Consider the following 23,983-nt stretch of genomic DNA (forward strand, 5'->3'; position numbering starts at 1 on the left):
GTTATGAAGTGGCAGGATAAAAGAGAAGCAAAGGCTATTAGACTTCTTTGCTTATCTTTTTATCAGTCCTTTTTGATAAAACAATTTTTCCATGGAGACATAGTGGGATTTGGTTATACCTTTAAATTTTGAAAAGCCACAGAACTTTTCAGTATCTGCAATAAAGTGCTGATATTGATGTCATACGTAGTCTGTCAAAATACTACTCATTCTGTTTTCTTGTAGTGGAAGACCTATAATCCAACCTTTTCACAAGTGGAAATATGGTTCCGATTTGTCTTTGTCGTTCTTACTTTCATGGTCACGGTAAGATTTATTTGCAGTTTTTCTGGAGTTTATTATGTAGGCAGCTGATCCTACTGCTCTGTAATGCTGTGTTTAGGAACTTAACCCCAGGCAGTAAAGTTGACATGTCACTGAATGGGTGTAAAAACGTTTGTGAAATACTTACATAGTTGCTGCTTTTATGTTTTTACAAGTGGTATTGAAGGGACATTAAGAAAATAGGATAAATGGGAAAACTTGTTTTTCTAAACTCTGGGTTTGGATTAAACAGAAAAGATTTTGCTTAGGCAAAGGAAATTGTGATCAGATGCTAAAGAAAAGTATTTTTTTTGCAGTGTAGGTAGGCTCAGGAATAGGATGGCCAGAGTGTGGGCTGTTTGACCTTGATCTAGTATTAAAGTTATCACTGCCTTGCACATAAGGATGGGCTAGAATACCTCCAGAGGTCCCTTACAGCCTAAACTATGCTGTGATTTAGATGATATCTCCTCTCTAACCTGTCTTGGCTCCTTGAAAATAAGTGTTTGATAAAAAAACCCCCATAAAATTTAAAATCCTGAAATTTTAAGGGTAGGGACACCAAAGTGCTGCACGCTTCCATAGCATTTTTCTTGATGATGATGTTGCTCAGGTAATTGTGACTATAAAATGCAATCTGCTTTTTTAAAAAGTGTGTTTAAGTGGAACTTGATAGTGTGTGACCAGTAACAAGACAACATCTTTTTTTTTTTTTTTTTTTCTTCCACTCATTGTTGATTTTTATGTACTGGGTGGTTCTCCGTTTGCTTGAGAAATTAAGTCATTTGCACCGGATCAGTGAGCAAACTTGAAATAGAAACTAGGAGACCTGGCTTCTGTTTGACAGTGTTCTCAGTGGCAAAGGCCTCGTGAAGTAGCCTTTGCAGTATGCTGTGCTCTCTCTTAGCTCTGGTTAAACCACTGAAGGCTGTATTCCTTCCTTACAAATTGTTGGTGTTGTTGTTTTATAGTGCCTGTTTGCACATTCCCTGCGGAAATTCTCCATGAGAGACTGGGGTATTGAACAGAAATGGATGTCCATCCTACTTCCTCTCTTGCTACTTTACAATGGTACTTGTATCCTTGAATGTATCCTTTTTAGAAAGGCACCTTTTTGAAAGAGAAGCAGGGAAAAAAAGAGAAGGCAAAATGGAATTTATCCTTGCACTTATAAGCAGTTTGTAAAGCTTAAAAAAAACAAATTTAAAAAAAAAACAACCCTTTCCAAGTGTAACAAATTCAAGGACATGAGGAGAGGGTGGATTTTGTTCTCAGTCACATGGATGTTAACTATTTTTTTAAAGCTCTGACTGGAATAGGTACTTGCCATGCTTAATCTTTCAGTTTTTTTTGCTGTCTTATTTCTTCATTTTTCAGATACTCATGCTTTAGTTAAAAATGCAAGCTACTTTTAGTCCAGTAAAGCACAGCAAATTCTGGCACTTTTTAGCAGTATCAAAAGAATATTTACATGTTAGTGATTATACAGTAATTTTTCAAGTCATCACCATATTAACAGTGGTTTACTAGAAAGTCTAATAAAACTTGAAATCATCTAGAAATGTTGGTAGCCATTTGAGATTATTCCTAAGCAGAGTGGATTGCTGCTGGAGGCACCATTTTCTCTGTTAATTTCTTTAAAATAAAACAAGCTTTAGTTTCATTTACTGATGTAATTTGAAAAAATCTAGGGGTTTTTGGTTCTGCTGAAGATAGATTTTACTTTACATTTCATAGTGAAAGGTCTTTCTCTATCATTTTTTTTTCTTATTTTGTTACAGATCCATTTTTCCCCCTTTCTTTCCTGGTGAACAGCTGGTTTCCTGGAATGCTGGATGATCTATTCCAGTCACTGTTTCTGTGTGCACTGTTGTTGTTCTGGCTTTGTGTCTACCATGGTATTAGAGTACAGGTAAGAGATGCAACAATATCTTCTACTTACCGAGGAGACAGGACTTCTTTTGTTCCATTCTCTCAAAAGGTGACAAAAAATTAAATTCTTACAAAACAGATATTTATTTTATTCATAAAGTACAATGTGATGTATGAAGCTTTGGAGTTAGAATGATTTATGGTGAAGTAGATTATTTTGAGTCAACCAAGCTTAAATGAAATAAGAGGGACAGTTGTCAGAATTATGATGCCATATGCTTCATTCTTGCATGAATTCTTGCATTTTGATGTTGTATGTGGTAGTTGATTGTTTTTTAAAACTACTTACAAATACTACATAAGAGAAATAGGAATTCTGGAGCCTATTCCTCTATTTGCATTGTCAGTGAAATATGTGGGACCTTGTCAATAGGATGCTCCATCTATACTTCATCTTATTAGCACAAATGATGATAGAATATGTCTTCTCTAGTCACTTGTGCAGGATGAAAATACAGATGAGTCTTTTAATCCAGTTCATGTTGAGTGAAACAAAGATGATAGTTATTTTATTCTGTCAAGAATAAATAAAATCTCAAGTGTGGGTTCACACTTTTACCATACTATTGTTTTCTTAACAGGGGGAAAGGAAGTGCTTAACTTTCTATCTGCCCAAATTCTTTATTGTTGGACTATTGTGGCTGGCCTCGGTTACACTGGGAATATGGCAAACGTAAGTAATTCAAAATGTATTGCACAAGTATGAGCTGAGAGTGTTAAAAAATGAGAAGATGGAATGTACCTAGTGGTATCTCTTTCTTAATTCTCAAATTGTGATACAGGAATGGAGTTCAAATTCTTATATCTTTCTGTTCTGCAAATTGTGATTGATTTGAAAACAGTTCTCTGAGGACAACCTAGTAGTAAATAATTTCCTAAATCTGAGTGCAATCTAGAAATCACTGCTTTGTCAGTATGTTATGGCTCCCTACAAGAATCACTTTAGTACTATGGCTTAGCTTTTAGTAGCTGAAGCAACAGTTTCTCTGAAGCTAATTATGGCATAGTTTGACCTGACTCTTGACTATTAAACCTGCACAACTGTTGCTGGCATGGCTTAGTCAAGCTACGCTGTTTTTACTCAGAACTCTTCTTTTTCTTGGTTTAGTGGTTCTCCCTCTTTTCCAGTTTGTTGTATTAAGATAAAGGTGTCACTCTTCCCCACTCAAGAAACTTCCTCCATTCCAGTACATTTGTAGTTTCTATGCTGTTTTAGTCTCAAGTGTTTGCCTCTTATTTTATCTCTCAGAAGCAAGAAAACTTCTAGCCTTCTCCTTGCCATTGTACATTATTAAAAGCAGTGCAGTTGCAGAAAATGCTGATGCTATTAGTAAAACTGCTATGAGGGAAGGCCTCATGCCACAGTTTTCTAAGGATAAAATGTAGACACTGAATCCTGAAGACTTGTAGGAATCCTGAAGGCCTGTAGGAATTTACAAGATACACATTTGCTAAAAAATGGGTGGGGAGATCAGACATGATCCAATTTTAAATCCTCCATATTTCTTCAAATACAGTTGGCTGTATATGGTAAATTGTCGTGACTCCATTGGAATTAATGGCATTGCTCCAACTTAGACAGCCAAACCCTTTTCTTATAAACTCTGTATAGTAACCTTAAACCTTTTTTTTTGTGAGGGGGTGTCTTTGTCAGCATGTCTTTTTAACCTTGTCTGGAGTTGTGCATGTACCACTTTTTAATTTTGAATCTTTTCTAGCGTGAATGAAGTACATGATCCTACATATCAATACAGGGTTGACACAGGTAATTTCCAGGTAAGTAAAAAATGACTTCTTGTTGTCCAATTGTCAGGTACAGTTAGGTAATGTAAGGAGAGAGGGAGCTTGTTCTTCTATAAAAATGTATAACACAGTTTTGATAACAGAAAATGCTGATCAGACAATCTTACTCTGACTAGAGTACTTTTGTTTTTGCTTTAGATCATGCATAGACTGTATTGAGATCTGTCCCATTGAGAAAAGTAAATTGTCTTGCAAATCTGGAGACAAAACAACACAAGTTTGTTGGGATTGAAAGAAAAAAGTCTAAGTCTGTTATTCAGTTTTGTACATCTTAACTCCCGCCAAGGTCCCTACCCTGCTAAATTTCAGACTTTCTTGTTCTAAAGGAAGATTTGATGTACATGGGTCCTTGTATTGTTCTTGGGAGCTGTGTTTTTAGAAAATTGTCAAGATTCAGCCAACTCTGAACTCGGTTAACAAAATTCTGGCTTCTATTAAGCATCCTTTCTCTACATTCCCCAAAAATATCCCTGAGTATATCACCATCCTTGCTTCATGAGCCTACTTCCCCTGCATAAATGGACCATTCTATGTTGTACTTTTGGGAATTATTTCTATTGACAGAAGAAGGAATAGATGAATTCTTATTAAATAATAAAACCTAACACTTTCCTTATAGGGAATGAAAATCTTCTTCCTTGTGGTGGCAGCCACATACATTCTGTACCTTTTGTTCCTGATAGTGAGGGCATGCTCAGAACTTCGAAACATGCCTTATGTTGGTGAGGAATACTTCTTTTGAGTCTTCCCAAATGGCCTTGCTTCTCCTATATGCAGGTGTAAAAATTCACTGATAACAACTTTTCTCAATCTTTTTCAGATCTCAGGTTAAAATTCTTGACTGCATTAACCTTTGTAGTGCTTGTCATTAGGTAAGGCTTTTCAAAGTACATTTATCAGTACTCTAACTTGCCTAACCTTTTTTTCAGGGCTTTGAATAAATTTTGCTGCTAATAAATTAGTCAATGAAACTCAAGAATGTCTTTTAATATTATTGTGATGGCAAGCATTTCTTAATGTTTTTAACCCTTCTTGAGGCCTTTTGAGCTAACTTTGTATTATTTTGATTACCATGGCAGTGCACAAGATTTAGAAGTTTACTTGGCAGAGCTTGACTGTAGCTTTGTAGGCTTCATTTAGTCAAAGCAGAATTTTACAGTTAGTTTCTTACATTGCTGTTAATATCTGTTTTCCCTACACCAAGCTATTATTTCAAATAGCTGTTGATTATTGGATTGTCTGTAGTAGATGAAATCTGAGGATTTCTGCTTTTCTCAGCTGAGCGCTAACTTTTAATCACAAAAGAATGATTCTTAATTTAGAACTAGCAAAGCAAATGTATCTTAAAATAAATGGTCAGCATATCAACATAATTATTCTCTCATATACTCTTCTGTCAAACTACTGTTTCAAGTTTGTAGCCTAAGGACACAGTACACCTATATGCTTTTTTTTTTTTTCCTCCCACAGCATTGTTATACTCTACCTACGCTTTGGAGCACAAGTTCTACAGGACAACTTTGTTGCTGAGCTGTCAACTCATTATCAGAACTATATCCTTGTGCTGTGATACTGCTCAAGTAGGAATGTTAATCTGTTTTCATGCAGAAGGTGCTTTAAAGTGATGTACCTGAGACCTTTGACTTCTAGGTGGACTTTTGAAGTTGAGTCTGTTTTGTTTGAGATTTACTGTCAGCATTTTGTAATGGCTCTTTGTAAAGGTTGTGACCTAGACACTCTCAGTCTAGGTGTGTCCACATCAAATGCACCAGTACTGTTTGTGATCGTCTCCAAGAGGAATGAAGTCACAGATATGCATGCCTGGTGCATAATCTAACTAATTTTAATGAGATATTATGGCATATTTGGCTGTATTTGCTGCCTCAACTGTTTGTGTTATACTTAGCAGTTGTCATGGGCTGTACTAAAATATGAGAAATTAATAGTTTTGATGTCACTGAAAATGCATTTGAGTATTGGTCTGAGTCTATGTGTGATACAGGTCACAACAGAGAATTTAAGTGGCTTGGGAGAGACTTATTTCTGATATCTGTTAACAGCAGGATTGTGACCTGTATGCCTGGCCCTGAACCATGAGATCCTAATACATTCTGCTTTGTGAGAGTGTTTGTGTGACTGCAGCTGCTCTGGTTGCTGATTAGCTTAGGTATAAGTGGGAGGTAGAAGAAAACAATATGTAAAACCTTTAGTATTTACCTAAAACAGTGGCAAGAAACCATCTTCAGAGTTCTATCCACATGTAATCCTTTCTCCTTCCTTCTTCATCACTGTGCCAAGGAGGAACTTTTTAAAAAATAAACCAAACCAAACCCATCTGAACACCCAACTTGCTCTGCTTTGTTTCAGCATTCAAGGCAGAACTATTCAATTGACCATGTACTCCACTGCTTAAGAGCAGACTGTACCTGAGTAAATGTTACTTGTGTTAAAGTTTTGTTTTCAGTGGGAGTTTTACCTTGAAATAGCTTGAGTACATCAGTTGTCACTGAATTTAAAACAGGCAGTTTGTTTAGCCATTCATGCTCACAAACTTCAGTGAGGTAAACATTCTTTCCATTGAAACAGCCTGTGTATGTGTTGGGTCTTGTTTCCAAAGTTCCTGTGTATAGAACTATGTTGAGCAATATCCTTGACACTTACTACCAGCAGAATTCTTATCATTTTATGGGTTACTGAACTTCTATCTCTACACGTTAGCCTTTGTGTATTCCCCCTCGAAGAATGCACTGTATGGTAAGTGTGAGCCATTGTCTGGCAAACGTGGATGGCAAGAGCTGGCGTATTAGCAGATGCTGTGCAGTATCTTTGTATTCTGCTTGTCTCATTACTGTTCTGAACTGCTTTGAGTTAACATAAGGGGAAGCTGCAGTCACTGCTTCTGAGCAAATTAGTATTGGAAATATGAAGGAACACAAAGTGTAATCAGCTGATTAGCTGGGCTTGAATTCTTGTGCACTTAGATCAAGTTTACATTCAGTATGAGGTTTGCATGTAATGCACCAGCCTTTGAAGTGACTCACAGACAGCCCTTAAGGAACAGCATCACTTCATTTGTACTTTGTTCTAATCCAGGTTGAGACATTGGCATGCTGGCAAACTGGACTCTGAAATCCAAATGCTGTTGGAAAAGTAGGAGTGAAACTGATCTCTAATATGGGAGGAATTTTGGCAAACTTGCTACGGAGAGGGCTGCACAGGCCCATGTAAAGCGAGATAAAAGACTGAATCAGTGGCAGTTCTGGTTTTGCGTTGTGATGTAAAGGATACAGTCTGACTTACATGATGATTATAACACATTTCCCTCACTAACAGATAAAGATCATTAAAATAAATATTTCTACTGAGTACATTTTCCGCTTTAAGCGTTCTGTTTCAAGATACAGAACCACAGGAGAGCCCAGGCTGGAAGAGACCTGGAAAGATAATGTGGCCCAACCTTTCATGGGAAAGGAGATGAGATTATCTAGCAGCCTGTCTAATCTTATTTTGTATGCTGAGAGCATGCAGGGAGAAGGCACTAAATAGTGGAGTATGTCCTTTTTCTAATTTAGAGTTGAGATGGATAGAAGTGTTTCAGAAAAGTGCTATTTTTCCATCCAGAGTAGAAGAAGAACTGGCTGGATGCAGACAAAGTTGAAAGCCTTCTGCTGGTTGCAGAATTAATTGTTTGTAGAAAGCAGAAGATAAAATGCTGCCAGGAAAAAAGATTGAATTTTATTTGCATATAAACTATGAACTGCAGCTAAGCAGCACAGATTATGCAAGAAATGAAGGCCTTAAAACAAGCTAGAGGGAATTGTCATAAATAGCAATGGGAAAGTATGTGTTTCTTTTCATCTCAAAGGTACAACTCCTTCCTTCATCTCTTTCAAGGATAGAAAACAACTGGATAATCATTGCAATCAAGGAATTCCAGCTTTGGTCTACTATATTTTCAGCTTTGAAATAACCAAGAAGTCTGTGCTTTTAAAATACATAGGGAATTTTGATTAAGGTAATTACCAATGTACATGCAGGTTGAAATACAACACAGGAAACGGCACAGGGGAGAAAATGAACTTAGACAACATGGCACTGTCTGTCTAAAAATGAGATAATTATGTTGTCTCCTTAACTTTCAAGAACACTATAATTATGTGTATGAAGTGTAGTGAATTTAAAGGAGAGAATTCCTGTCTGGATATAGTTTTGTTGAACTGTGGTTGTGACTGCCTTGGAAGTTGTGTCTGTTGCTACAGCGTTAAGTTAGCACTACAGACACATTTCTATATTTAACACAATAAATTAACCCTTATTTGTATTTTCCAGAATCACAGTTGAAAGACAATCCTGCTTTTTCTATGCTGAATGATTCAGATGATGATGTGATTTATGGGTAAGATTATAAAATATCTATGGAGAGTTACTTCTGGTGTGTTGTTTTTGTAGTATTCTTTTACATATTAATTAAGTGAAGGGTTTGTTAGTGCAAGTTTTCTGCCTAAAGAATAGAAATGTAGCCTTTTCTGAAACAAATACAATGAGAATTCGTGGTTTTTTTCTTTTTTTTTTTTTGTTTCTAAAAGGGATTGCCATGGCACTGATACAAACAGGTAGCAAAGTATTATGATGCTGGTAGCTCATGGAGTGAAGGCAGTAAGAGCTGAGGGGAAAGGGCTTCCTTTTTACTCTGAGAAGGACAGCAGGAGTCAGATGGAATTAGCAAAGACTCAGCTCATATGTAAATGCTTTAGGGAAGGAGAGTGGTGCTTCTTAAGTCTCCAGCACTTATCAAATGAAGAACAATGAAATCTAGCAAAACTTCCTTGACTTGGGTGATTTTATGTACTATGAGAATTTTAGTAGCACTTGAAACCCATCCCAATCAGGTGTCCCTATGCTGGACACTGAAGTTCACCCATAAAGTTTTCACCTCTTACCAAAGGTGCTGAAGTGGCTGGACTGTGAGGGTAGGACCAACACTGCACTAACCTGAACAATTTCATCCTGGGATAGCTTGCCTTTGGTTAGTTAGATGAGTAGTGGTAGTACCAGCTTGCTTCTTGCAAATCTATGTGAGAAATGGCTTTCGCTGGAATAACTTTTATTACGCTTCATCCTCTGATGAAAAATAATTTGTTGTTCACAGCTCCCACAAGGAAGAAAAACAGATAACAGCTTCTCATCCAAGTAACAATTTGATGCCTCAATGTAGTTTAGAACTTAACTTTTTATTTTCAACTTCCAGTCTGAACTTCCATGTTCAGGAGTTACAATATGTGTCTGTTTCACAGGAGTGATTATGAAGAGATGCCCCTTCAGAACGGCCAAGCTATAAGAGCCAAGTATAAAGAAGAGTCGGACAGTGATTGATTGACTGGTTTCAATGCAGACAGACTTGTTCATCTGGAGCTCAGCCAATTCTGAAGTTTTCCTAGATAGAAAACTTCTTTGGCTTCCTACAATCTGCTGTCATCTGAGCACCAACTCCCAGGAAGGGCATCCTGCTTCTGTTTCTGTTTACAACGATAAAACTGAGAAAACAAATGACGGAAATGGTTGTGGTGAAAACTGAAGAAACCAAAAGTTTTACATGTCTTATAAAATGTCTGATAGCCGGATATCTGTGAACTAAAATCTTCGTCTATTTCCATTGAACAGTCTCACAGATTATGTACTGCATTTCCAATTGCTTCCTTGCTGCTCGGTTTTGTTTTTTGGTTTTTTTTCTCTTTAGGATGATGTACAGCATACTGCCATTCATCTGTTCCAGTCTGCATTAGCTGTTTTGTATACTGTGCACTGTGGTATGAAGTGCCTCATTTCAATTTTCTACCTTAGCATTTTGAGCTGGAGGCAGGGAATGAAGTGTTTTGGTTTCTGTTTTATGGGAGTTTTTTCCATCAGTGCAAGAAGACAAAAGTTTTCTATTCTTCCTTCAAATAAGTGATACAGACTTAAGGCCATTTTTAAAATACATTTCAGTAAGTTTACCAGATTTATAAATGCAAGATACGGGAAAATAGGCAAGTTGTAGTGAGCCAAAATAGTCTCAGTGGTGCAAAATTGTGTTTCATGACATGCTTTACTGCCACAGCAGAAGTGTCTGTGTTGTTTTTTTTTTATACAACCCTTTCAAACAGAAGTATTTCAGCAACAAAAAATCTCAGAAGGAAGCCAGTACTGTTTTCTTACTGGTCTTGTATGCTGGTGGGGATTGTTACTTGCAGGGAATAGAGTATGAAAGTTTTCTAAGGAATTACAGTTTCAAATTCCCAAACATTTCATTTTTAAGCGTTTTTCTTCCTACATCAGTTTTGCCATAAGTTGTATTAATAGATAGTTACTCTACATGCTAGGAACAGTTATGGTTGCTCGTGTGTTGAACATACCTGAGAGTCAGCTTGTGAGCGTGTTCTGTGCAGAGTTCAGCTCCTTTGTCATATCAGTCTCCACCTGTATGATGGGAACTTTTACTAGCACATTTTGTGATTATCTGTATTCCAGTCTGTGCTGGAACAAAGTTATATGGGAATTAAGTATTCCTTGTACAATGCTGCTGCTTCTCCGTTTAGAAGTTGGTTTTCTCCTATGCCATTGTTTGGTTTTTTATTTAAGATGTTTGTTTGTAACTACTTTTGCTTTCAGATACTTGACCCTTCTAAAAGTATCTCCTTTTTTAATTTAGTTGTAACTGAGATTTACTCTTGTAACATTTCTCTGCCCTGCTGCTTTAGAAGACTCGAAAGCACTGTTACTCTACTATGATATGGTGCTGGGTTGCACTGGAGAATTGTGCTCATCATTAAAGAAGTTCAAGCAGAATAGTGCAATGAAATCCTGCTAGACTTGCTAAATCATACTGCGGAAAAAGGAGATTTGTTGTGCTTTAATGCAACAACTGCTCCAGACCGTGCTCATTGCAGTAACCTCCTGGTGGCTATTCAAGATCATGAAGGGGAGGCTGCACAAGCCAGCATCTCACTTAGAGAGGACCAAAGGAACTGCTTCATGCGGTTGCACCCTTGCTGTCATAGAATAGTTCAGATTCAATCAGTGCTCTGCTAAAGATGTGTTGTGAGACATGGTGTATGTGAGAGAGAGAGGGAAATCTTTCTAAAATTATGAAGAGCTGTGAAATTTCTGGAGAGTATCTGAAATGAAAAGCTTTTTGTGCCAGGGATTGTTTCTTTGTTAGAAGCCAAAGCACTGTTGTATGGCTAAAGCAAGGAAATTGCTGGGGAGGAAGAGCAGGTTCTTCTAATTGGTATTATTTTAGAAGAACATATAGGTAAACACTAAAGAAGGAATTCAAGTTAGTGGTGGTTTTCTTTCCAGTAAACTGTAGTAAAATGTACCTTCAGCACTTCTTTTTAGACTATTTTGAAAGGGTATGGGAGGTGCTCTATATGCTAAAATTGTAGAGTCCACTCTCATTTTTATTATTCTTGAGATAGCTCTCCCTATTTGAATGTGCAGAGTCAGACTTGGCAACCAATTTGGCATTGTTTACATAAGCCACATCCTTTCAAGTTCCATTGGAGTAACAATGGGTACAAGAAGTAGGTTCACAAAAACTGATATTTACAGGATTCTCATACTCAGATATTTTTCCTCTGATACTGTTTAATTCTCTCCTAAATTGTTATGAAGAGATAAAATTAGACCAATGTGCGAAGTACACTAATGTTTCTTATCACAGTCTGAACTGCTTGTTACAGTTAACACTCAAATAGTGTCATGCCTTGTGATTTCGTTAACTAAAAACCATATTTTTTATCTAACTTGAAGATTATTTTCAACCCATTTCTCTTGCTGTTTTGTTTGAATACACTTCACTACATCACATTTGAAGTGGATATAGAAAAGCTAAGAATGGGAAATGTATGAGTAAGTATCTCACTATGAAAATAGTGAGAAAATAATTTCTGTGGTCATTTTTAGAGATTGTATTTAAGCAATGTTTGCCATGCAAAATAGCTTTGTATTTTGGAAGTGCTACAGTGTTATGGTAGCTTGGTTGAATCACTGTTGCATCAAATTCAATATACAGTAAGATGGCAAAAGCAATGAAGCAGATGAGTAACTAGTAAGACTCCTCGTATTTCCATGATTGGAGAGCAGAGACAGTATTTAAAGAATATTCCTGTATGGATTGTAAACAGCTTGGGAGTAGGTGGCATAAGTTCACCTCTGAGTAAAGTATTGAAATCTAAGGGTCAAACAGAAGAAACCTGTTTAAGAAGCTAGCCTGACCTTCCTTTTATTACTGCTAAAGTAATTATTTCCATCTTACGAGATTATTGTATTTAGTAATAAACTACTGCAACTGTACAAAACAAGAAATGTACACAAGAAGGCCCCACAGCTCACAGTGATCCTGGCTCTAAAGGAGATGTCATCCATTAGTAACTGCAAAACTTCCATGTACACAGTGATTATAAGGGACTTTTAAGAAATCAAAAATTGAGTGCAAGCCAGTCACAGCAGATACTTTCTGTAGTATTTACTTTGCCAATCCAGTTGGTGTTGAAATTGGTGGAAACTTTCCTAGGACTGGCAAAGAAGAAGCCTAAGGCTTAACACCAGTGAGAAACAGCTCGTGCATTGGATCTGTGGTACCAGAACTGTGGAGAACAGTTCCAGCTAGGAAAAACTTCCATCTGTTGTCTTTCTCTGAGCCAAATGACTACATTTTATCCATAGTCACCTAATTTCCCCACCCATTTCCTTTTGCTTATGCCAGTAATAACTTTTGCATTACTGTAAAACTTTTTTAGGAGTTTGTAAATATGTAAAATGAAAATATGGAAAAATTGTGTACCAAAATGGTATAAAAATGTGTAAGATAAATGCTCTGTTTAATGAGAAGCTGTAATTAAATGCTGCTTTGAGAAAGTGTGCATGAGGACATGTTAAATATTGTGTATCTGTAAGTTGTGCTAATAACAGCAAATTATCCATTTATGTTGTAAAACTTAATGCTGATATGGAATATGAAGGAAAACTGAATATTTTACTTCAAGGAAGTTTCTTGGAAGACTTTATGTGCATAATCATTGTTAAATATGTTCATAATAAAGTTTTATATCTTTATATTGTATCCTGGGTTTATTTTCCTTCTACTGAATTTTGGTTTCCTTCTCATAAGCTGTTTTCATGACTTACCCGTATTTTCAGTTTACGTGCATTTTCTTATGCATATTTAAGCTTGGTTAATTGCAGAAGGATGGGATCCAAGAAGCTGTGTCATCACAGATGTTTTGTATTGTTTATTTGGGGGAGGAGGGGGGTTTGTTATTTTGCCCAGACTTGAAGGTAGAAGGACAGGTTGCTAAGTTTTTAAAATAAGCCAGCCAGGTTACATAAGGGGCCTGGCATTTTCAAATGGCTTCTCAGTGGCTTTGCAAAGCTTTCTGCGGTCATGCTGGCAGTGAGAATTATCCTGGTGAATGTTAACACCAGTAATAAAAACCAGGTTTAGAGATGGTGAAGATGCTGATGTCATTCATCAACTTCTGACAACTCTTATCTTTCACAAGTCCGCTCATAGCTGGTAGACTGCAAAAGCAATCAGCACATTACTTGCTGTTTGGGGTGCTGCCATTTCTTATATAAACTCGAGGGGAGACGGAAATCTCTCTGTGCTGAATAAAATGGCCACAAACTTCCCTGCACAAATGGATATGCAGCTAACTCCTGGCTGCAGTACCAGATAGGGTGGTGCTCGTTTAGCAGCAGCACTTAATCCTGGAGCCATTTCCATCGGTTTTAGTTAGCACAGATCAGACTCCTCTGTGGCAGTGACAGTAAATGCCTTCCCCCTTCCTCCTCCTCCCCTGCAGACTGGGGCTGCCATGCCTCCATCTCTGTAGCTGTAATCATATGAAGAGCCACGGCAATAAGCAAGAGACAGCAGAGAGTGACTGTGTAATTACCTGGAATGCTCCATCCACAGTTTGGGTTTATTTTTTAAAGGCAAATTAATTACCTAGAGCCAGGATTCTGCCAGCTCATCACCCAAATGCTTTACTTTGGTACTGAGATGAGCTGGCCTCTGGAAAAAGTGCTTAGAACTGAAGTGTTTGAAGGTAATGAAAATTTAAAAATCAGTTACTGTAGAACACTGAAACTGTAATATACAATTGTGATGCAATTTTAAAGAAAAGCACTATTTTAATAATGGGAGTGGGAAACCAACACCCAAAAATTCCACAACCTCTAAACCCTTTCTGTAGTCCTAAAACTTACATTGCAAGGACTGGTTATTGCTCACATGTAAAACCATCTATAAAACTGTATCTGCCTTTCTGTAGCACAACTCCTGTTTAAATGCAACAGGGGTTTCTCCTGCCATGCAGCCTTTACACTGACAAGCATCTCAAACATTTGTTGTTTTTTGTTTTTTCAGCTCAGCACATGCATGAACCAACAAACAGCAAAATATCAAGGGATATACTGTTATTAATACGAACAAAGGACAAGGAATGTCTGAATGGCTTGATGAAGAAGCAAATATTGACTCAAAGTGCACAAAATTGTTTAAGTATAAATAAATAATTCATTAGGTACTACACTGCCAGCATCATTCTGGCATAATAGAAAGGAGAAAAGTATGAAAAATTTCCTTAGCAACTCGAGCAAAGATTTATTCTTTTCATGACAAGTTTTTCTCTGATCCTGGTGACTGTTCTGGGCACGTTACTCAATCTGATTTTAATATTTTCTTTTTACAGGTGTTTTATCATTTCTGACTGAAGACTGAACCCATACTAAAGCTCTCTTACAGCAATGTAAGGGATGTGCTCCTCAGGCTCAGGTATACACACACACTCTGTATTGCCTATAGCACTCACTAGGACATATGTGAAAAGAGTTAAGTGGCTTGTCATGATGGAGATGCATTTACAGAGCTGATGCTAACAAAAATACAGAAGCCTTACAGCTCTATCAGAAGTCTCAAATGTATCAAGCCCAAAGCTGCTGACAGATACACCTGTTTTCCTCTTCTGACAGCAGACAGGGGTAGGGAGGAAGGGGGTCAAAGCCTTGCCTAGCACAGGGCTTTCCACAGTCTGACTACACTGAGCAGAGTTAGCACATAACACTATGGCAAGCAAATGCTCTCCTGTCATTTGAATCTGCAGTATTGCATCTCTCCAGATCATGGAATCACACTGTTGTATTAGCAATCGTCTTTTAAACAGCTCTAGCTGAGAGCCAGATTCTGAACACGAGACAGGGCTTCCTGCAAAGAAGCAAATCACAGATTGCTCAGACTGACTCTAGCCCAGGGATGCTCTCCCACATGAATTTGTAACTCTTGCAGCTTCATTAGCAGTGAGCTACAGCTACAGCTGTTGGCAGATGTTTTCTAAAATTCATCGTATGCTCCCATTTCTTTAATTAGCTGACAAAACATTACCCAAGCCTACGCTGGAAACTTGTTTTACTTGTTATTCTTCTGCGACTTTACTCTAGAAGGCAGGAGACTTTCTCACATTTAGAAACATCGCCTCAAGGCAGTTTTTCCCTTTTCAGAAAGGATCATGTTTCATCAGCTACCAGAACTCATCACTCTCACTATCAGCAAAATTAACAATGGAGTGTAGCAAGCAAGTTCAAGACCTACTTAGCACATGTAACTGACTGCAGAAGTGAATGATTACCCAGGTACAGCTTGCTGAGCACTTCCAGAATGTGTAAATTTCTTCTTTTTGTTCAGTGAAGGTAGTTATTTTTCCATGCTCTAAATACCATACAGAAAGATTAAACAGGTCCCAAAAATGCAGTCAAGTTACTTATTGAAAAACATAATCTAATTTTCTTGCAACTTTGTAGTGACTTTGGCAAAATTATGTAAGTGCTTTTCACTGTATGTACTTCAACTATCTTGAAGAGAATTGAAAAAAATTGAAACTTTTTCCCCCAATAACAAAAGATTTAAGTTTAAATTAATCACACCAATGGTTATGAATTTCAATAATTTAATGCTAACCAAAAGTACAAAGTGTGAAAGTCAGTGTCTCATTTATATTGGTCTAAGAAAAGAAATCTAGAGAAAGTGTTTACACTGCAGCAGATTTCAGTATTAGCACCTTGAAGAGAAGTTTTGAAGTGATAAAAAAGTGTAGAAAACACTGGTGTGGAACTAGGTACAAACAAAACAGGTAAAAACATGTTTTCAAATTTCTATCTTTGAAGAAAAGTTACTAAAAAAAATGCATTAAAAACAAGTTGTTCAGGTATTCACAGTTTGAGTGGAGATGGAATCAAGTGCTGGAATAGAAAAGAGAAGAATGAAAAATTTCAAGGCAATTATATTGCAAGTCCAAAGGCACTGACAATACAGTACATGGTCTTATTCTCCCATCTCACAGTGCAGGTTCCTGCAAATAGAAAAAAAGGGTTTCAGAAATGGAAGGAAGCGATTACATACATGCCCCTCTATGCATTTTTATACTTGTTTCCTTTAAGAATCTTAAGAATAAAGCTTTCACAACAGCCAAGCATTTCATACACAGCTCAGTTAGCATCACAGCTAAATGGAAAAAATACCAAACAGTATGCTATTACTCCAAAACTACAGACTTGGGTGGGGGGGAAGTATGCTGCCTAGTCTCAAAGAGACTGGCATTAGATGGAAAATCCAAGAGTTGTTTTCCTTACCATCGCTGGAGTTGTCCCAGAAGCAAGAACTTGCTGTATGTAGCCCAGCACCATTCTTTTGCATAATCACACAGGTCACTGTTAGTCAGAAGAGAAGCTTTGATTAATTTCTCACTAACATTAATTAGCATTTATCCCCATTTTTGCTCAACTTAGCACACACATACATAAACAAACATGCATGGCTGTGAGCCGTTTAGAGACAAGGTTCTGAGGTCTTTTGCTGCCCCCTGCCTATTGGTTGGACAGACACTTGACTACCCCAGCTTTCAGAGAAAAGGGGAAGCTGAGCTCACCAATGTACTTGAAGGGCTTCCCCAGCTTTGTGAGCTGGCTCAGGGTTTGTTCCACCACACTTGTTGTCCACTGGTTCACTTTGCTGTGCTGGTAGGCGTTGCCACCGATAGCACTCTCTATGGCCTGGGGGGGGGACAAACAGATGAGGGAGCTGCACTTCTGTCAACTGCAAGGCACCCATTAACCCCTTCCAACATGGACCCCATACCCACAGAAAAATCCTAAATACTGCTGGTCTACACTGGCTGTTGGAAGTGTTTTCAATTATTGAAAACATGTAGGTCACAGTCTGAGCCAGGCACAGGGGAAATCACGATAGATCCCACCCTCTGTTCATTCTGTGAGATTTAGATTATTAGTAATGTCCTACAGCCACAATTATGAAAAGGGTCCTGCATTTAAACAGTCCTGAAGAGAATTTTAAAAGGCACAGTAGTAAAACAGCTCATTCACACATATTCTTCTATGGAAATGAAATTCCAATTTTTGAGCAGAATCATTTTTGGGAAACAAACCCCAGACTAAATCAGAAGACCCATGTAGTTGCTGGTTGCTAACAGATCAGAAGGCTCCAGCCAAATAATCCATTTTACTTATGAGGATAGTTTCCCCTTTAAGATATAAACAAAAGTAAGTTAAACCTACATTTTTTTCATTGGCACATTGTTTCATTACAGAAATTATGAAAAAAAATCACCACAAAATTGAATTCAGAAGAGACAGGAGGATTTAGTAAGCTTTAATAAGTTTGTGTATTCAATTTACAGAGTTTGGCCAAAACAGTTATTTTGCAACAGCAAACAGGCTGCACTAGTCTACAAGAGGAATTCCAAATCCTGCTAGAAATTTTCTAGACAGAAAATTCATGTTTCTTAGCAACAAGAATAGTTCAATCATTCCAAACAAAAAGAACTCCCTTTGGAGAAAGGCATCTTGAAAGAACACAGTAACAGGCATACGCACACAGTCTACCAAAAGCTCCTGTATTTTACTAAAACATAGAATCTATTTGTACGGTGTTTAACATTAAACATCCCCCTAGAAATTCTAACAGGGATGCACTGCAACTAGGGAGGAGTGTATGAAATTACTTTAAATATCTCTTGGATTTGCAGTATGTATCACAGCTAAAGCTTGGTATCATTTCCACTGAAGTCCATACACTTCCATAAATCAACAGTTACCTGTACTTTGACAGCAACCTACCTAGAAATCTATTGCATATCACCACATTTTACTGAATGCCTTTTAGTATGCAGCATACAGCACATGAAATTTCACACCAACAAAGTGAAAATGTTTAAATTACCTCTTTAATGATGCTGCTGACTTCATCAACAAGAAAGGAAGCCTACAAAAGAGAAAGAATTTTAAATAACAAGTGGACACATTCTTCTGTTTATGATGTTCGAGATCTGTTAAGAACAAGCACTAGAAATTTAATTTACCAGTATCAGATTTCTGGTAAGTCAGAAGATACCAAGTCTGCCTCTATTTGCATATATATGTACTCTAGATGTACATATATGTATCTATGTGTACATATATGATACACATGTATCTATATGTACTCTAGCTCCTTCAGCCCAGTCAAGTTAATCTGCTTAGAAAAGTAATTAAAAGAAATGAACCAAAACTGGCTAGCCTTTTGAGTCAAGAAAGCTCTGAAATTTTGATTTGAAGCATTTTAAAATAACATGTATGGCACTTGTGTACACATATATTCCCCTTTCCCAATAATAAGCACTAATGTCTGCACATCACAGTGGGCTCAGGGAGATAACCTCAGCTCGCAGATAAATGGAACCGACATCTCCAGGGCACCGATGTGGACAAAAGAGCAGTTCAGAGCTGAAGGAAAAACTGTCTTGACAATCTCAGCCAGGGATAAGAAGAAAGCTGCCCCTTGGAAACCAAAGGGGAAATGTAGCTCACTGGACCTTCAGCCTTTGGGGAGCAGAGATTAAGCACATGGAATCAAGACAATGAAGGCCCAAACATTTTACTCATCTTAAAACTACCACCCATTTCCATGTATGGTCAGTAGTTTATGTTTTCTTCCCTCTGCTCCTGCTGCCTCCCATGTCAGGGGGTTAGAACAAGCTGCTCCCACTGCTGGGGCAGCCACTCACAGGACCAGGGAGCACTGACCAGGGGCACCCTGCGCTGCAACAGCGACTCACACCCCACCCTGTCACTGCTGGTGTCTCACAGCCTCACCTCACACACCGGGACAAAAGAGCACGTGAAGGCAAACTTATTAATTTCAAAAGACTGAATAAGAATGTAAAAGTGAACCCAACCAGGTGTATGTTGACTGGGTTTTCACTGGTAGGTCAGTCAGCTTCTCAGGCTGACAGAAATGAACAACAGTGTAATTCACATCTGCAGGCAGGATACAGTTATACCTGCTCAGGAGAATCTCAACATCACATTCATAAACCTTTAGTCAGGAGGTGAACAGCTTCAATGACATGTGACATTCAGAAAGATGAGAGAAGTTGATCATTCTTCATGACAGAAGAAACAGCACATCCTGGAAGACAAGCTGGGCTCCTTTACTATACCTATCCAGAAGCACCAACTTGCTGGCACAATTCAACATTTTTAAAAGCCTTTATGTTCCGTGGCAAATTGCTTTTTATTTTCAGCTTCTTGACTAGGACTTAATTTTAATTTATTTTCATGGTACTATATTTTACAGGTGCTTACATTTTAAGATGCAGCAGTGTATTTAAACAAGTAAAAACTACAATTATCAAAAAACACTCTTTCCCACAGAGCTTAAGAACATGGTAGACACGCTATGAAGACTACTGTCAAGCATGATGATAAACCACGTACAGTTTTCTTCCTCACAAAATCTGCTCAGAAATGCCTTTGAGTGAGTACACAGTTCACACCAAAATAAGATGACTTAAATTCAACCCAAGTTCTCAAAGGTATTCTGATATCTAATTTGTACAGAAACAATAGAGAGATTTGACAATTCACTTCTGGGGCTGATGCTACTTTTCAACCTTCTTCCTTTCTTGGAATGACAAAAATGAACATAAATTCCTGATATCCCGATTTAGGATATATGTGCTATAACCGAACTATGAAATAACACAACACTACCCGTTTTATCATCATGTCATCTTTTAATAAGATGACACAAAAACTTTAATGTACTAAAAAATAAAGGAGAAAAAAATCGGCTACTTTACAGTTTCCCTGCGGTACCTCTCTGGCACAAAGCAAGCAGATGATGTTTCCAACACCTTGTTTAAAAGGGGTGCTCCCAGGCAACACATGCAAACTGCAGAGCAGTACTACAGCCTTTCGTAATTCTGAAAACGTTTCTGAAAACAGCTCTAAGAATGATTTCCAGGATGTTAATTATATCTTTTTAAAAACGCCGAACAGTCTGTGACTGTAACACAGGCCAGGCCCTGCCATGAGGACGAGGCTTTTAGAAAAGGACAAGCCTGACACACCTTCGGCCCTCTCGCTGCTTCGCTCTTGTGTCACCCAGTCACATCTCGGCTGTTTAACAGTGTCACAGCTGTCCCCCTGCAAAAGCAGCACTGGCTGCTTCCTCCTCCTTAGCGGGGAGACACGAGGTGGTCATTTAGCACGATAATAGATTGAGACTCTTGATTTATCCCACTCCGCATCTTGTGAATGGGGTGTGACGCCCCATCAGCACGCCTGTAACACGCAGCCCAGAGGCTTGGACTCCTCTTTCCACACAGAAGCAGTTTGCTCGAGTGTTCCCCTGCCGCACACGGCACCGGCCACCCCCTCACCACGGCACTCGGCTCCTCCGGCGGGGGCAGCCCGAGGCCACGACACCCCTCACGCCTCTTCCCCGAGCCACCTGCAGCGGCAGGGCTAGAAAACAGAGTCGAGGAGTCCAGTGAACACCCGGTCAAGGGGCCGGCACCCGGGGGCGGAAGAACAAAGGCTGGGCCCGTCTGCCGCCGGTGCCCGGGTTACGCGGCTCCACCCTGAGGGAAGGCGACAGGGATGGCGGCGGGGGACGCCGAGGGGTGGGATGCGGGGCGGACGGGCACCGCCTGAGACACTCCGCTGGCCCTGAAAGGAGACGCCAGGCGGGAGGCTGTGCTCCTCCTATCCCCCGTCCCGTTACCTCCTCTGCCGTCTGGAATTCGTCCATCTTCCCGGCGGAGCCCCTCACGCCGCCACCGACCCCCGGCACCGCCGCCGCGCCCCTCACCGGCCACCGCCCGCACTGCGCCTGCGCGCCAGCGCCCGCCGGGGCTGGGCTGGGCTCGGCGCCCTCCAAGATGGCGCGGTTGCCGTAGCGACAGCGGCCGGGAGACGGGCGGGAGATGGCGCTCGGCGGGGCCGCTGTGGTGCTGTCAAGCGTCCCCAAGACTGTGGCTGAGAGGGGGGAGCCGCTTGTGAAAGCTGTGCTTTTCTTACCGATAGCTTGGCATTAGTGTTCGGCCCCACAAGAGGTCCTTCCCTGGGAGGTCCTTTTCTGCTCCCCGAGGAGGGAAGGAGGATCCGTTTCTTGTCTCTGGAAAGAGCTTAAAAAGAAGGCCTATGTCGCAAACTGAGAAAATAATAACACAGAAAAACTCTCCCGGTCTATTCATTATATTTCCCTCCCGCCCAGCCGGAGGGAAGTGACAGGGAGGCTTTAGTGGGCGTCTGACATCCCGACAGGGTCAACCCACTCCAGAAGAATATCTGAATTCTTACAGTTCTAAGCAGATCACACGAGTTTTAGCAGACATAGTAAGAACCAGGAGAACGAAATTAAAGGCCACATTTGTCACAGTTCCTGGATGTTTTGTGTGTGCAGGATTTACAGGTTGTCCAAATCACTGATGCTACCAGCCCCTGAGAGCTGCTCTAGGCAGTGGGAGATGCTGTTCACACTCAGAAGGGCCTGGATGAACTGCAGGAAAAGTCTGGATGGAGGAAGAAATAACTTACTGGGGACAAGTTCAAAGGGTTGTATGGAGGCAGGAATAACCAGCTCTACAAGCACAGGACCAACTCACTCAGTAGCTGTGTTCCAAAGACACACGGAGTAGGGAGGTGTTTAGGTACAATTTATCTCAATTTCTTGTATGGTGCTGTTAAAAAAAAATAGTAAAAAACCATAAAGGACATAGAGCCTGGAAGCAGTATTCCTATTGCCCCCTCTGTGGTAAGGCTGCACAAGGAATACTGTGTCCAGTTTTGGGTGTTTTATTTCAAGAAGACTGAGGGACTTACAGCTCCAGGGCCTGAGTGTGCTGGCTGAGCAGTTTTGATGCTGTCTCCAGTTCTGTGTCAGGCTCTGTCTCCTGTTCCTCCCAAAAAAGGGGACCCTGGCCAGGCACCTCACTTTGGGGCTCTGGGGGCACCCTGTGGGCAGCACCAGCTCCGCTCTCTCCGGAGGGATACAGTGGGCCTGTGGCTGGATGCTGAGCACATCCTCAGCCCCTTTCCAGGTCTTGTGCTTGCTGCTTCCAAAAAGCAGAGACAAAAAGGTGAGGACTATGGGAAGACTGAAAAAGTGGTTTGAACAAAAAGCATAAAAGGCTATATATTTGGTTATATTCTTAGCCTGTATAAAATACTGCAGCAGTTTTCCACAGCCAGGGATGAGGGAAAAATGCAATGAGTTAAATATGTGGCAATTAAGGATTTGATTAAATATTAGGGGAAAGCTGGTTGTAGGGCTAAGGTTCTGCAGCCTCCATTTGGGATACAATTAATCAAAATACAATTTGGGATTACAGCTAATCACTGTGGGTAGTTAGAAGCCTCAGGTTACTTTTGGCTTCTCATTCAGTTTAAGATTTGCCAAAAATTAAGACCCAAATTATCCAAATATGGTGCATACATGCATGGCTCTATGCCTCACTAGCAGTGGCTTTCTCTTCCATGATGCAGTTGAAGAAGGTGATTAAACTTGACATACACAGGTGGAAATGCTTGAACCTATTTAGCTTGATGAGGTTATAAAAATACAAGGTCTTGAATGTCTCCATGTGAGTGGAATTGTTGTGCTTTGTTTCATTTTAACTAAAAATTACAAATCTTTAATTACCTGAAGCAGTTAAGAAGGGTTTCTGTGTCATATGCACAGTTTGGTAGAACTGGGAAAAAGGAAGGAGACTGAGCTGTAAGAATGACTTTTTTTTTTTTTTTTCTCCAGACTTAGAAATAATTGGGATGTAATTTTGAACTTCATTAGCCGTGCTTAATTCTGTGATAGACTTAAGATGTCCAACCTGAATAATGTTTTAATTTTCAATTGTTACCTGAGATCAGATTTCCAGCTGTGAGGTAAAATAAGTCTTCTTTTTGCAGGTGCATAAAAACTGAATTATCTGGAATTTTTATCTATACTAATTGCTTTATCTTATAGACCTAAATAGAAAACTGTTTTATTTCCAGGAAAGAGCTGTTTATTATACAAACCAAGCTTTCTGTACAAGCCCTGGAGACATTGAGGTTAGAAGTATTTTCACATTTATGGTGTCAGAAAAAAAAAATAAATATATATATATGTAAAACCCAAAGCCACTTTTCTTCCTGTATGTGGCTTGAAGACTGAGCATATTTTGGTGTATCAGTCAGCTTTTTTAGTCTCTTGTGCTGAGTCTCCTTTCAATGTTAGAAAAACAAATATCTTTGCTTGTTGATGGTAACAAAACCAGAGATCTGGCAAAAGCTGTTGTAACACAGGAGCTCTTTTTTGAGCGCATTTGCTTTCAGCTGTTTTGGGGTGCTTCTCTGAACATACATCAGCAGTATCAGTGCCCAAAGGAAGGAAAGGGGGTGGAGAACAGCCACGAGTTTTCTTTAAGGAGAGATAATTAAATAATAAGACTGCTTCTCATCTTTTATAAGCAGTTTGCTTCCTGGTGTCTTTCTTCGATGGCTGCTGAGGAGGTAAGGACATCATTTTACTCTATTTTGTATGACATAGCACAGGGGGAATCATTTTTATTTACTGGTATGGTTTTAT

The 23,983-nt window shown here is 39.3% G+C and overlaps 3 protein-coding genes across 52 annotated transcripts in view; 2 read left to right on the top strand and 1 right to left on the bottom strand.

Moving 5' to 3' along the window:
• TMEM181 (transmembrane protein 181) overlaps positions 1-13,134 on the top strand; it is a 35,011-nt gene extending 21,877 nt beyond the window's left edge. For 4 of the 5 annotated variants that reach the window (XM_086868870.1, XM_086868880.1, XM_086868895.1 and 1 more), the window contains exons 7-17: positions 226-306; positions 1,275-1,374; positions 2,085-2,215; positions 2,817-2,908; positions 3,954-4,011; positions 4,658-4,760; positions 4,859-4,910; positions 5,509-5,591; positions 6,703-6,792; positions 8,368-8,434; positions 9,333-13,134. In XM_086868870.1, coding sequence (XP_086724996.1) covers positions 226-306; positions 1,275-1,374; positions 2,085-2,215; positions 2,817-2,908; positions 3,954-4,011; positions 4,658-4,760; positions 4,859-4,910; positions 5,509-5,591; positions 6,703-6,792; positions 8,368-8,434; positions 9,333-9,411 — 936 coding nt within the window. In that variant the 3' untranslated portion in view covers positions 9,412-13,134. Of the gene's footprint in view, positions 1-225; positions 307-1,274; positions 1,375-2,084; positions 2,216-2,816; positions 2,909-3,953; positions 4,012-4,657; positions 4,761-4,858; positions 4,911-5,508; positions 5,600-6,702; positions 6,793-8,367; positions 8,435-9,332 lie in introns of all 5 variants that reach the window. The other variant, XR_015280880.1, reaches the window with a different exon arrangement.
• A 2,874-nt stretch (positions 13,135-16,008) lies between these two features.
• On the bottom strand, positions 16,009-21,231 carry DYNLT1 (dynein light chain Tctex-type 1). The gene is made up of 5 exons (XM_023923450.2): positions 21,140-21,231; positions 18,314-18,355; positions 17,004-17,127; positions 16,708-16,785; positions 16,009-16,427 (listed from the first exon to the last, which is right to left on the bottom strand). The coding sequence occupies exons 1-5, from the start codon at positions 21,164-21,166 to the stop codon at positions 16,357-16,359; spliced, it is 342 nt and encodes a 113-aa protein (XP_023779218.1). The 5' UTR covers positions 21,167-21,231; the 3' UTR covers positions 16,009-16,356.
• SYTL3 (synaptotagmin like 3) overlaps positions 20,542-23,983 on the top strand; it is a 35,749-nt gene continuing 32,307 nt past the window's right edge. For 4 of the 46 annotated variants that reach the window (XM_086868702.1, XM_086868746.1, XM_086868805.1 and 1 more), the window contains exons 1-3: positions 23,001-23,134; positions 23,410-23,466; positions 23,866-23,907. The gene's annotated coding sequence lies outside the window, so the exon portion shown is untranslated. Of the gene's footprint in view, positions 22,497-22,754; positions 23,135-23,268; positions 23,323-23,390; positions 23,467-23,843; positions 23,908-23,983 lie in introns of those variants that run through there. The other 42 variants (XM_086868680.1, XM_086868773.1, XM_086868726.1 and 39 more) reach the window with 30 other exon arrangements.

The sequence above is a fragment of the Cyanistes caeruleus genome, chromosome 2, assembly GCF_971803275.1.
Source record: "Cyanistes caeruleus chromosome 2, bCyaCae1.hap1.1, whole genome shotgun sequence".
Lineage (NCBI taxonomy): Eukaryota > Metazoa > Chordata > Aves > Passeriformes > Paridae > Cyanistes > Cyanistes caeruleus.